Genomic DNA, 14616 nt, shown 5'->3' with positions numbered 1-14616 from the left:
AGCCAGAAAGAGAAAAACAAATATCGTATATTAACACATATGTGTGGAATCTAGAAAAATGGTACAGATGAACCTAGTTCCAGGGCAGGAATAGAGACATAGACGTAGAGAACAGACATGTGGACACAGTGGGGAAGGGGAGGGTGGGATGAATTGGGGGATCAGGTTTGACATAAATACACTACCATGTGTAAAATAGATAGTGGGAACCAGCTCTGTAGCACAGGGAGCTCAGCTCAGTGCTCTGTGGTGACCTAGATGGTGGGATGGGGGGCAGGGAGGTCCAAGAGGGAGGGGATATCTGTATACGTAGAGCTGATTCACTTTGTTGTACAGCAGAAACTAACACACTGTAAAGCAATTCTACTCCAATAAAAAAATATTTTTTAATTTTTTTTAAATGAATGAACGACTTCCCAAAACACAAATTCTGCTCTTAAATGAGGAAGGCTTCAGGTATAAATCCAATGTGCCTCTGACACTGTCCATACTAAATGGAATGGTGACTTTAGAAAGCAATATCAGGACAGAGCAATCTAAAAAATATATTTGGAGAGGACTTCAAGGGTCTTATATTTCCCCAGGGTTTAGAAAGTTGTAAACTGCTAAATCTTGAATTCCTCTCAGGATTTTAGAGTGGCAGGTGTGCACTTCTGAGGATCAAGGAAATCAAGACAGATTTGGGTAGCACACATCAGAGAAGGCAGCTAAATTAAGGCCGTGAAATAGGTAACAACAACAAAAAAGGTTGAACTGAAGCAGGCTCAGGCATACATATAGACAATCACACATTTAATTGGAAAAGAAGATGCTGGTGAAAGAACAAGGGATTGCAAAAGAAAAATGGAAATAATTGAGAAAATTAATTGATGGACAAACGCCTAAACTTAGAAGCAGACGTGATTTCTCATACTCTTTCTCTATTCTAACAGATGCTTTTTCATAAAAGCACAGGACTTCAAAACCCAAAAGGAATATGCAAGTACATGGGAATATTGAAATGGGGCTAAAATTTAAATAAAGATCGTCTGAGTCTGCATAGTCAGCTCTGCCTATGCCTAGTATTTCACACGTCCTCCAGCAGTTAGGATGCTGGGGTGCACATCCCAGCTAGCCAGGATAAAAATCCAGCTTCCCAGAAAACCAAATGGGTGACTTTAACATCAGTTTCCTGATAAAGCCCATTCAACAAATTAAGGGGTTAAAAATAGGTCCAGGTCACAGTAAACTGGATAGTAAAAGCAACTAATGATACAGGATCATGGACTTCTCTGATCCCACTCAATCAAAAACACCTGCTTACCAAGTAGACTCGCCACGATGGAGACTAACCCTGTTCCAGCTCCAATTTCAATCACATTTTTGTCAACCATGTTATACTGCTTTACGTTTGTTTCCAGAAAATAGCATAGAACGAGGGCCTATGAAAATTCAAAAAAAGAAAAAAGTAGTGCTTGGCAAGTAATCACAGAAAGTAAAATTAAACTCTATTAGATAAATACCCCAAGAACGTTATGATACGTATGTGAGCCCATGTGTGCACCCATACACATCACTACAGAAAATTATCCACAGAAGTACATCCTTCAATAGGTTCAACACTTAGGATAGGAAAAGTCCTTGGGGATTGTTGGGGAGAAAAGAGAACTAAGAATATAGAGTTCAGTTACTTAGGCTTGATTATCCTTAAAGGAAGCAACTTTTAATAATAACAGTCATTTTAAAGAAGTGTGTGGGGCTTCCCTGGTGGCGCAGTGGTTAAGAATCCACCTGCCAATGCAGGGGACACGGGTTTGAGCCCTGGTCCGGGAAGATCCCACATGCCGCGGAACAACTAAGCCCATGCACCACAACTACTGAGCCTGCGCTCTAGAGCCCACGAGCCACAACTACTGAGCCCGCGTGCCGCAACTACTGAAGCCCGCGTGCCTAGAGCCCGTGCTCCACAACGAGAAGCCCATGCACGGCAACGAAGAGTAGCCCCCGCTCGCCGCAACTAGAGAACGCCTGCGCACAGCAACAAAGACCCAACGCAGCCAAAAAATAAATAAATTTATAAAAGAAAACAAAAGAAGTGTGTGTTTGGGATTGAGGCAGACAGTGCGGGGAGGGGGTCTGCACCCTTCATAGGACAGTTGATAAATAAGTGGTGGTCTTTTAGAATATTCTGCGTGTTGAGACTGAAACGGATTTCATTATAATTGTTTAACTCAAATGGAACCAGTTAAATGGGAAATTAAAATGTTTACTATTCTAAACTTCTGTGACTTATAGTCACAAAAAACTGAAGGTGTAAACAACACTCTTTATTAACGCTACAAATCAGAAATAGAATTCATTGGTAAAAGCATCTTCCCAATTTCGTGATTTCTAAATTTTAGTGTTGTTTGAGGTCACAAAAGAGAACCATGGAGCCTCCTTTCTCCTTCCAAACAGTATATAATAACGAACAACACTGGATGAGAACTCATTGAAATGCAGCAAATTTTGTATGAATTCATACCGATGGCCAAACAACAGCACCGTAACAATCCACGGCTTCAGTAATCCGAATCTCATGACCAACGAAATGAAATCCCTCCCAGGAGATGGCTGTTACAAAAGTTGGAACAAAACGCCTCCGTATGATCTCTGCAACCACTTCCCGGTCATCATCGGCTTCTCTGTCCTCTGAAAGGAGGGGGGGCGGGAAAAAAAGGCAGTGGTTGTGGTACTAAACCATAGCGAAGGAGAACCTGATGGAGGTGCAGCATCTCTACTTATGCTAAGTAGCTTTTGAATAGGCACTGATTTTAGGTGCAACATAATAATAGTAAGGTAAGCTATTTGAAAATAACTCTTAACAGAAGCTAATATTTCATACATCAGGATAGCAACATCCTTCTGATTTTCACAGAGGTTGAAATCACCATTAGACATTTCTGCAATGCTATGTGAAATAAACAATAACTGATATACTTTTTTAAAAAGCAATGTATGTTAAAGGCTACCAATCTATTCATAGAGCAAAAGAAAGATTGGTGATGGAATCTAAGATCTCAACTATTTGTATTGGCTACACAGTGCGATTCCAGTTATTTCAATAATGGAATAGTAGCAGATCTTTTATGCCCTGCCTTTATCCAGACAAAAGACATTTGATACCACCCAACAATATACCCTTGTATTATTTTATTATTACTTATTTTATATTATTATTTGGTGACAACTCATGGCATCTTAACATCCACAATATCGCGTATGTTTCATAAGCAACATCAACCACCAGTTACTGAACACATATTTCACAGGCCAGACCACGGTAGATAGGTATATAATATTTCTCGTAATTTTTGCAACAACTTTGTGAGGTAGGCATTATTATTTGCACTTTTACAGATAATGAAACTAAGACTCAGAGGGCTTTGTCAGCTTGACCAAGCTCATGCAAATTGTAAATGAAGGAGCCAAAATTTGAGCTCCTTTTTGGTTGCTCCAAAGCCCCTCTCTGCACTATTAAAAAGCTATGATATAATTTTTAAAAATCCAATTGTCTCTAAGAATTCAGAAACTAGTTATGGAGCAAGATACACATCTCTCTCTAAGCCTCTATTTCCCTGTCTGTAAAATGTGAAAGATAAAAGAACCTACATCAAATAGTGTTGGAAGATTTAAATGAGATGATGTATATAAAGTGCTTAGCACTTTGTTACAGAGAGTTCAATAAATTATTATAATTATTGTCATTGTAACTGTTATTATATTTTGGTCATGAAACTAAATGATAAAACAAGATCACCACATAAACAAAAATATTGGATTGTGTGGTATTTGATCGAAAATTCTATAGTTACTTGTAGAAGCAGTGAGTAGAATGGTGGTTACCAGGGGCAGGGGGTGGGGGAAATGCGGAGATGTAGGTCAAAGGGTACAAAGTTTGTAAGATGAATAAGTGCTGGAGACCTAATGTACAGCACCATGACTACAGTTAATAATAATGTGTTGTATACTTGAAATTTGCTAAAGGGATCTTAAATATTCTCTCACACACACAAAAAAATTAAAGAAAATAGTAACAATGTGATGTGGAGTCTATGTATCTATACATGGAGGATAAATTATAGATTAGAGGTATTTACCGCAGAATGGTGACATCACTGTGAACTGAGAAAGTAAGACTGTTACTCCAAAGAAGGGACTGGGAGCTTAAAGACGAAGAGGCATCTTCGAACAGCCCTCGTTGGGGAATAATCCAGGAAACAGATGAGGATATACATTAGAACACTCTGGCACATTTTCCCATGTCTTCCTCCTTTTCTAGTCCCTTACTAGCTTCTCCTTGCAAGAGAGGAGAAGCCATTCATCTGATTAGCAGCCTAAAATGTGGATTGGACCATGGTTTTTCCTAGTGTGAGGGGTAGCTGTGCCTTAAAATGTCAGCCCTCATGTGCTGATACCCCCTTCCCACCTCTCTTCATGAGGTAGGCTGAGCTGGGCAAAGTCCTGCCTCAGAGAGAACTTAACCAATAAGAGTATCGAAGGCTGCAGTCCTTTATTTTCAAGTAGAATAGAATCATTGCTTACATCTAGATGATATGTTAAATGTCTGCCATTCTAAACACATCTTTCAAAATTCTTGTACACACCTCAAGGCTGAAATTACATTCAGCAGTCCCAAATTCATACTTGCTGTTTTGAAATATTTTTAGTACAAGATATAAAAGATGATATGAATAAATGGAGAGAGGCTCTATGCACAAATGGGGTGACTTAATACTATAAAAATGTCATATATATTCAGTACAATATCAATCATAATTCCAGTTAGCTTTTTTAAGAAACATGATATACTCACTCCAGAACTTAAATGGAAGAATAAACATCCATAAAGAGTTAACTTTGCAAAAGAAGAATAAGAGGTAGGAGAATATTTGCTTTATTAGATATTTAGGTATACCACAAAGGCATAGTAACAAAAACAGTATGGTAATGGTGCAAGAGATAAATGGACCAGTGGGCAAAATAGGGATCTCACAGACAAACCCATGTAGATAGAGGGGGTGGGTTAGCTGCCACATTATATGGAGAAAAATAAAACTGGATCTCTATGTAAAATCTTTTATAAAGGCAGATTCCAGAGGGATTAAAGACCAAATGTAAGAGGAAAAAAAATTTAATAGTATAAGATGTTATCTTTGTGAAAGTAGGGAGGAGAGAAACTTCTTAAAATCTGCAATACCCGAAAGTGATAAATATTCTTATATCAAAAGTGAAGATTTCTATTCTGTGAATGAAGATTAAAAGTGTGGATGATATTAGAAGATGACAGATGAGAGAAGATATGCTACAATGTCTAAGACTGAAAAGAGATAATATCTCGAATATACAAGAAATCTGTATAACCTCCAAATTGACAAGGAGAAAGACAGTAACCACACTGAAAAATAAGCAAAGGAGATAAACTGGCAGATTACAGAAGACGAAACCAAAAAAGCCACAAAGCAACATGGAAATGTTCCAACTCAGATATAGACAAATTAAAACAAGGTATCTCTTATACTCATTAAACTAACAAAAATTAGAAGCTGGACAGTGCTGAGTGACAGGGGGCTTGTGGGGATGGCAGAACCTCAGGTACCACTGGTGAGAATACAGAATGTTGCAGTCATTCTGGAGAGCAATCTAAGGTATTTTGTTAAATTAAATATACAAATGTCCTACAACCCAGCAACCCTGCCCATACCCCCAAATTTTTACACAAGTCCTTAAGTGGATATGCGTGAAAATATTTATCAAAGATACACATCAAACACACTAGAATGGTTGCCAGGAGGGAGGTGGAAAAGGAAAGGAAGTAGGAAATGGGTAAAAGAATAGATGAATGGTTGAATGAATGAGACAAAATACAGACAGATACACATCCAACAGTGCGGCCTTTCTGAGATGATGAACATGCACCATGTAAGTAAGTGAAGGCCTCAAGTAAGTGAAGGCCTCAAGAGACTTTCCAATTTCTCCATGGCACTGAGGCAAGAACGGGAGTGAGGGGTCTTGAGTCTCTGAGTCCTAAGGGAAGATGTAGTTGTCAAACTGTCCTATGAGCTCCAATAACATTATTTCCTAGCATTCGAGGAATACAGTGGAAAGATGGAGGTAAATTAAGTTTGCCCCCTTGTTGGAAAATTCCTTCAGTGGCCACAATCCACGCACATTCAGCCAAGATGATTTCCAGTCCTAAATTCTGTGATCCCTTCACAGAGCCCTGTCTAGGATCCAGACAGAACCAAGCATTCTCCAAAGGACTCTAATCTCACTGCGTGCCACAGAGGGCCCCCCCGCCACCACCTACTCTATCACCACCACAAACACTGACCTTTGGCAGAGACGCAGAGAAAACAAAGAGATGAAAAACGGATAGTCTTCAGCAAGAGTCACCTCTTCTAATATATTTCACTATATTTCTCCTTAAACCACGGCATGTATTCACATTCACAGGAAGAGCTCTAAGAACCAAATGATATTGGTAATATGTTGTATTTGAACTTTAACTTTCATTTCACTAGATTCACTTACCTTGCTAAGATGGGGGGTGGAGGGGCAGCTTTTGCTCTGGAAGTTCTTTAGGGAAAAGCAGAGAACGTTAATTGCTTCCTTGACCTTTAGCTGAATGTGCCCTCTTGGGCCTCCTTGCAAACCCCTTGTAAATGCAGCACTTCTTTGACAAGTCACCTAAGGTATCGGGGATTAATAGATGTTAGAGTACACTAAATCCCAGGAGCATCTCCTAAGGTTCCAATCATTGTTATAAAAACTGTGCCAGTGAATATCTACAGCTACCACACTGACATCTCCGACTCTGCACTTTCTTTTAGAGGTTAGTTGACCAGATCGGTGCTGCTGTCCCAGAAACTACAGTGTAATAACAAATGATTCCTGTTTTTTCACTGTCTTTCTAAATAAACAGAGCTAGTCATTTTTTTTTAAAGAATGACATCTTTACTTCTATATGGAAATGAGATTAAAAATATATATGTGAATATATTACATAATCAAAAATGACTTACACCCCTCCAAAGTAATCTTCCAAGAGATTTCATGAAACAACAGTAACCACTATTAATTGCACATACACTCTAAAAGAACACAATTCTATCCATCGTACATGGTCATGTGAAATTAGTCATACACCTAGGATGACCACATATCCTTTAGAAAACATTATCAAGCTGAAGAAAATTTAACTGACAGTGTTTTAGTATCAAAAAGACTATGTAACTACCACTCATTCCATAAGAAGAGACACTCATAAAAAATAGCATAATTTATAGCAGGAAACCAAAATATACTGAACTTGGCTACTTGAAATAATTTGTCTAGATGTAATACATTGGATTTGGAGCCTGTGCTCCGCAACGGGAGAGGCCACAACAGTGAGAAGCCCGCGCACCGCAAAAAATTAAAAAATTTTAAAAAAGCAAATGTACACACACGAACAATTATGTCCATCTTAAAACTTTGCTGTTTTTCAGCATTAACTTCTATTTAAAGATTTTGAGGTAACAATTTTTTTTTGGCTGTGCCTCGCGGCTTGCAGGATCTTAATTCCCCGACCAGGGATTGAACCTGGGCCCACCGCAGTGAAAGCGCCGACTCCTAACCGCCGGACCGCCAGGGAACTCCCTGAGGTAACAATTTTAACCGTAGTTATTTATTTAAATCAAAAGACAAGTTTAGTGTTTTAGCAACATCACCACCCATTTCAAGGTTGATGACAAGAACCGTTGGACAGGAATCTAACGGAAAGAGCTGCACTATTACAAATGTGTCCCCAATGTCACCTTGTTGTAATAACAGGGGGACATCTATGCTCCAAACATAATACACGAAGAGTGGTCCCCTCAAAGTGCATGCTTAGTTATTTGTTGATTATGGGATTGAATCTTGAGAAGGTTAATGAATGAGTGGATATTCTTTGGTTTTCTGTTTTTTGGTTTTGGGGGTTTTTTGTGGTACGCGGGCCTCTCACTGTTGTGGCCTCTCCCGTTGCGGAGCCCAGGCTCCGGACGCGCAGGCCCAGCGGCCATGGCTCACGGGCCCAGCCGCTCCGCGGCACGTGGGATCCTCCCGGACCGGGGCACGAACCCGTGTCCCCTGCATCGGCAGGCGGACTCTCAACCACTGCGCCACCAGGGAAGCCCTATTCTTTGGTTTTTAGGTAAGATTTGAACAGCAACTTTCCCCCAAAATTAACAGCATTATCACACAACGGAATTCTGATTTACACTTCTGAAGAATAATTTTTCCATACATATTCTCTGCTTGTTATCTAGTACTTAGGCCTCAGGACAAATAACTAAAACGAGGAAATGTTACACAAAATGTTGGATTTGGTTTCCCGGCATGAAAATCAGAAAACTTCTGATATCTATACCATTAGATAAGAGCTATCTACTAGAATCTTAGAGTATTTTTTTATTAATGAATTGAATATTGAACACAAATATTAAAACAGATTGTAAATAAAACATAATCAAGAAAGTATTACAATTATGTTGCTCTCTTAGGCTTATCTATTTTAATGCTTTTTTATACATAAAAAGGCTTAACACCATTTTCCTGCTATTAAATCTTTGCTGATAGTGATTAAAATCTACCAGGTGCTCTTGTTCTCCAGAGAATTAAAGGGGTTTCAAGTATGAAGTAAAAATTAGCAAGATTCTGCCACATCACGATGATGTTTTTCTTAAGAGGAAAATTCGACAGTGAATTGATTTCCAAGGCTGGATTGTAAGAAGCCTTCAAAAATAGAGGCTCTGTCTGTATTCTTCTCTTTTATACTTTTAAGGTCAATAAAAGCAATAATAAATGGAAGGGTCAGATCACAGAAATACATGAAAAGAAAAAAAATTCTTTAATAGCTACGACAAGTGAATTCAAGCTTCCATTTGAGGGCTGTCACGGAAACCTGTCTGTGAAATTTAAAGTAAAAACCCCTCAACGAAATGAAAGACACTGTCATTCAATCGAATCTTCTATTCAAAGATGAATGTCATGTGCTTCTTAGAAATACCTAGAGAATTTTTTTTTAAAGATGTTAAAGATACTTTCAGATTAGTGAATGGTCACAGGTAAACCTGAAAGCTACAATTCTGAATGCCTCAGCAATGTCAAGGTCTCGGGCCCTTATGTTGAAACTAATTCTTGAGACATTTTCACAAATGTTTTTTGTCTGGATGTCCACGTACTTTCAAGAATAAAAAGAAGCTGTAAGTTTCATCACGTGGCTTAAATGATAGCTACAATGACCAAAGAAAGAAAATTCATTTTTTTACTGACACTGCTCAGGATGCAAGTGGGAAAAAAACAGAACCAAATCTAGTTGTACTCAGAGCCTGCTGCTGGGATCGTACCGAGGAGAGACAGTTAAACAGATGCCAATGAAGTGTGATAAGTGGAATAAAAGAAATATTTCTGAGGTGCTATGGGAAGCACCACTGCTTGGTCAAATCAGGAGAAGCATCCTCAAGGAGGAGACATTTGAGTTGAGGTGGAGGGAAGGGGAAGGCTGCCAGGCGGAGAAAGAAGGAAGCAAGGTCAAGGGAGATGCAACACTGCCAGGGTGTGGAGGGCAGCTTGAGAGCCTGGAAGGACCGGGGAACTGGTGTACAAGCTGGTGCAGAAAATAAGCCTGAAGAAAGCAGGCTGGGATCAGACCTGTGGGCAATGTTGACCTTTCTTCTACAAGGTGAACAGGAGTCAATAAAAATCATTAGGACAAGAACTGACACAATCAAAATTGGTATTTGAGAATTGACTTCTGGCAGCAGCAGCTGAGGCTACGTTAGAAGCTAATGGGAGGACGTAATAATCTAGACAAAAGATACAAAGTCTGAAGTGAGGCAGCAGCCCTGGGTCTGGGAGCCAAGCGTGAATTTGTGAGCTCTTGAGGCAGTGGCAGACGCCCCTGTCAAGGGCAATAAGTGACGTTCAAACTTGACATTCAACCCTGAGTTTTGAAGATATCTGAGGCAGATAATCATGTTTGAGTTATTTTTATTCGATACGTGGAACATTTATTAGTCTTATCTAGCAGATACTTCTTCAGGTTACTTTTTAAACATGTAAAACGTGTCGATGGATGATTTTCACATTAGTAACTATGCGACTATAGTACTCCAACTAGTATATTAATATATTAACTCAGACTCTAGTTTGGTATGTTTCTTAAGCAGCAATAGAATTACTCAAACTTTCTTCTTCCTATATTGAGGCAATGTTGCTTATAAAAGCCACATTTTCCATTAATCCAACTCTGTAAAGATTTATGAAGATCCCTGTGAAAGATTTTGTGCTACCCCTAAGTAATACATTGTACCTGGTCCTGAAAAGAGTCAACTGACTAGTGGCTGGAAATACAAGATCATCCCTAATGAGCAGATTTTAAGTCCAGCCATTAGGCCTCAGTTATAGCTAATTCATTCGTTCCCTCATTTACCGAGTACATGGGCACTGTGAATACAAAGATAGAGCAACATATAAGTGGTCGAATAGAGACTTAACTAGTTAACTCAAAAACGGAAAGAGAAAGCTCCATGCCTCAGAGAGCTCAGCAAAGAATGACCTGAGCCTTGATGACTATGGGTTTGTAAGTCAGATAAGAGAAGGCAAGATACGCCGTACGTAGGCATCTACATGTGCAGAAGCCCACTGGCGAAAGACTCTTGACCAATTTTCCAATTTGGGAAACTCTGAGAACTTGAATATAGGATAAGTGGGGGTCATAGCATGAGATAAAACACTGTGTGCCATGCTAAGATGTCTCGATTTTATCCTATAGGAAACACTGAGGCACTGAAGAATTTTAGGGAGGAGGAGAATGTGACAAGATGTTAATTTTTAAAAAGATCATGTATCTGTGGAGAAAGAACTAGAGATGATAAAGAAAGAGAGGCAGCCCAGGGCTGGGGAGGCCAGTTAGAAGGCAGTTACAACAGTCAAGAGAAGAAATAATCAAGATGCTGCTGCAAACAGGGGGCGAGGGGTAGAGAAACATATCAGGAGGCAAAGATCGACGGGATGAGATGGTGATGGGTGTGGGGACAGGGGCAAGACTGGCAGAATTCCAGGTTTCGGGGCAGCCGGAGAAATGACGTTGCCAGAAACTGAGACAGAAAATACAGGCGGAGGGGCAACTCTGCAAAAGGAAAATTATTTTTTAATGCATCTGGATCTGCCATCTGGCACGCGGGCTACAGAGGTGTGCTGCTTGGATTAAGAGAACGTGCTGCAGCAGGTGCCCCTGGCTCCTCGGAGGCCAGGCTTCCCCTGGGCTGCCTGTAAGCCGGCCCTCTCCCGCTGCAGAGGCCGCTCGTCCAGGGGGCAGCTTCTGTGGGGTGACTCCCCGTGGGCCTGCCCGAGACCTTCTCAGAGCCGTGATGCGGCCCTCTGCCTACCCGGACCTGCAGTGATGCGAAGGCTCTCCCGGCCTCCTTCCGCTCCTTCCTCCTTTACCCTCCACGAACATTTCCTCCAGTAAATCTCGCGCATGTTAAATCTCATTCTGGCATCTGCTTCCTGAAGGAACCGAACTAACACAAGGCAGAATGGAGGACATCAAGTAAGCAGTTGGAAGGACAGATCTGGGAGTCACTGTGCATGGGAATCACTGCGCCTCGGGTTAGTACGAACCTGTTCCAAGGCTGCAGACCCTGAGGAGTGCCCTTTACAACACACTGCTACTTGTGCTAACAGCCGGAGAGCCGCCGTTGGCAAGAGGAGGCAACCTAAGAGATTCGGAATAGTTAACGTGGATGAGGTTTTAGATGGTTTAGATTACAATGCAACATTAGAAACCACAGACAGAGGAATTTTTAGCATCCACTACAGTCCTAACTTTAATCTGTGCATAACGAAGTGACATCCTATAATTCTTTGGATCGTCAGGCCAGTGTTGAAATACAAGAACTGGGCTGTAGGTTTGCTCCATCCTTTCCAAGCACAAGATGACTAAGTATAAACAGTTAGGACAGGAAAAGTCACTACCCTACAGTACTTGAAAACCGAGTGTTCTACTGGTTAGTGGGAACCTTTCCAACAAAATGCAATCTGCCTCTGTCCCAGTGGCACACACTTAATCCCCTTAGCACTGTGCCTATGAATGTATTTTTAAAGCTTCAGCTGACAATGTAGGTGATTATGGGCTGTGTCTGTTCATGTTGTAAACTATTTTCTTGTTAGTTCTGTCTCCACCTTACCTTGAACTTCTTCCATAGCCTTTGTAATTTGCCAAATTATCATATGCAAAGTTGAAACCAAGCATTTTGGTAATGATAATGATGACACTTTATTCATAAACTGCAGAGAAAGTGCATCTTCATTCAAATTATCTAAATGGCTGGATTCTCTAAGTGATTATGACTTTAAATGTTTAGATTTGCAAAAATTACTACAGCAAAACCGTACATGTTTAAGCCACATAGCCTGCCAACACTGGGCATACACCCAGCTCTCTTGGCCTAAAGACACGCTCACCTAGGTAGAGGCCACCTGGTATGCCTAAAAAAGGCGCGGAAAACAGAACTCTAGTCCTTAGAAAATATCCACAGTGTAAAGGAGAAAGAGAAAGAAGCCATGATAATTAAATTTGTACTACAACTGTTCTACAAAAACATGGTAATAATTCTTCTAGTCTATGTCAAGAGCATATGTCTGCACTTTTTATCTCAAGACAGTGGGGATAGTTATATTATATAATCTATGCAAAGTCATACTTGATATTTAGGATGATGTAAAAAACAGTGGGTCAATTCCAAATAATTCCACTGGTAGTAGAATTCAACCTTAAATTCTCCTTACCACAAGAGGTCAAAATACATTATTATTTGCCTCTAATTAATACATCAGAGGGACCATAAGCACAGTCTAGAAATATTTTATAGTCTAAGATCATTTTTCATGGAAGCATTTGTAAAAACCTTTAGTTTTTCATAAAACTATTTTATCTCTCTTGCAACCTTCCTATCTGAAAAGAAATAACCACGAAATCACAACCATATATTTAGTGTACAGCACTTGGGGAAAAATTTATTCCACTTTTCCAGATTTAAAAAAAAAATCTCTAAATACCTAGCAAGTCTATATATTTGATTTATTATCTGTCAAAATTATCTCTAACAAATCATCAGGCCCACAGGTATAGCAGGGGACATTAAACATTATTAGAGATAGTTACAGGTTAGCAAACACAAGCCAAGATATAATGTGCAATTGATAAGTCCTAGCTCTCTTTACCACATCAGCGAACACTGCAAAGGTAAACATTTACATTCTGTTGTTTGTCTTCTTAGAATTGGCCAAATTACATAAAGAAACATAAAATAATTTACCTTTTTGAGCTTTGAGATCCATTAAGCGATGAACTAAGGGATGGCTATATATTGATGCTTTCTTGATCACTTCTTGAAAACTAGGCAAATAATACATAAAAATATCATATGGTAATAATTAATTCAAAATGTGTGTTAAGTGCTTTCATATTTACCTAATAAAGTTTAACATCAAATACAGCAGAGAAAATTATATTAAAATATCTTATTAATAAATCATGATTTTAAAAAGAGTGCACTGAAACGCAATCTATCTAGTACAACCAAAATTCAGGGTCAGAAATTTTAGAAGCTCCTGGAAAAAGAAAACATGTTCTTCACCAGAGACCACCTCAGCTGTCATGAAGCAAGGCATCATCGTTATACTGACTAGTCAGAGAGCGATCCTAAAACTTAAGAGGTGATTAAAACATTGGGAGAGAATGGCTTTCATTCAGTGTAGTGAAAACCATAGCATTAATCTAAAACAAAGCTTCCTACATAGTAATAGATGCAAAGTCGCTCTCATCCATGGTCATCAGCATGTACCCTGGGGCAAATAACCCAACCACCAAATGGTTTTTTTAAATAGCTTCTTCTTTAAAAAAAAATCCATACCATCTCAGCAAACACATTTAAAATGAAAGAAATTCAAGTATTTAATGCCTCTCAAGCAGAGCATATCATGTGAATAAGCTTAAACAAGCTGTAATTCCAACTTTGGAAAACAACAATTTGATGTTCTAGGTATCAGTTTTTGAACCATTTAATAATCACTGTACTACCATGAATTTATATTCATTCCTTTCTTCCAAGGCTCCCAAAACACATTTCATAATTAACACGTTTTTCTTTACAATATGCTCAGTAAATTAGGAGACAAATTATTTTCCCTACAGTTTACAAACAAGGAAAATCAAAGGTTACATGGCTAAACAGTAGCCAAAGTGGTCACCCATTTTGTTCCCAGTTTAGTTTCTCTTCCATTAAAGAAAGCGGTCTTTATGACACGTGCCTACCTGATGGTCAACATTTATTAAACGTCAAGTCTGGACATACCTACATACACGAGTTAGCTGAGTTTCTAGAAGGTTAAAAAGTCTCATCCACAACTTTTGCTTTGCTGATGAGCCCTCCGACGGTGCCTGAAAGGCGAGCACCAAAGCACGCAGTTTACTACCGTACACACTAGCAGAGAGTCCTCACAGAGGACCACTCCTGACAGCTGCCGCTTCACAGCCTCTGATCATACAGCAGTGAGGTTGGAACGCCC

At 39.5% G+C, this 14616-nt stretch overlaps 1 protein-coding gene across 2 annotated transcripts in view; it reads right to left on the bottom strand.

The window, feature by feature from the left end:
* LOC102980738 (protein-lysine methyltransferase METTL21E) overlaps positions 1-14616 on the bottom strand; it is a 21227-nt gene extending 6611 nt beyond the window's left edge. The window contains exons 1-4 of one of the 2 annotated variants that reach the window (XM_028497937.2): positions 14403-14616; positions 13365-13444; positions 2504-2670; positions 1304-1421 (exon numbers count right to left, since the gene is read on the bottom strand). In XM_028497937.2, coding sequence (XP_028353738.1) covers positions 1304-1421; positions 2504-2670; positions 13365-13444; positions 14403-14449 — 412 coding nt within the window. In that variant the 5' untranslated portion in view covers positions 14450-14616. The remainder of the gene's footprint in view (positions 1-1303; positions 1422-2503; positions 2671-13364; positions 13445-14402) is intronic. The other variant, XM_028497938.2, reaches the window with a different exon arrangement.

Source organism: Physeter macrocephalus, chromosome 13, assembly GCF_002837175.3.
Source record: "Physeter macrocephalus isolate SW-GA chromosome 13, ASM283717v5, whole genome shotgun sequence".
Taxonomy (NCBI): Eukaryota; Metazoa; Chordata; class Mammalia; order Artiodactyla; family Physeteridae; genus Physeter; species Physeter macrocephalus.
The sequence above is the reverse complement of the archived record's forward strand: the minus strand, read 5'-3'. Positions and strand labels throughout refer to the sequence as shown.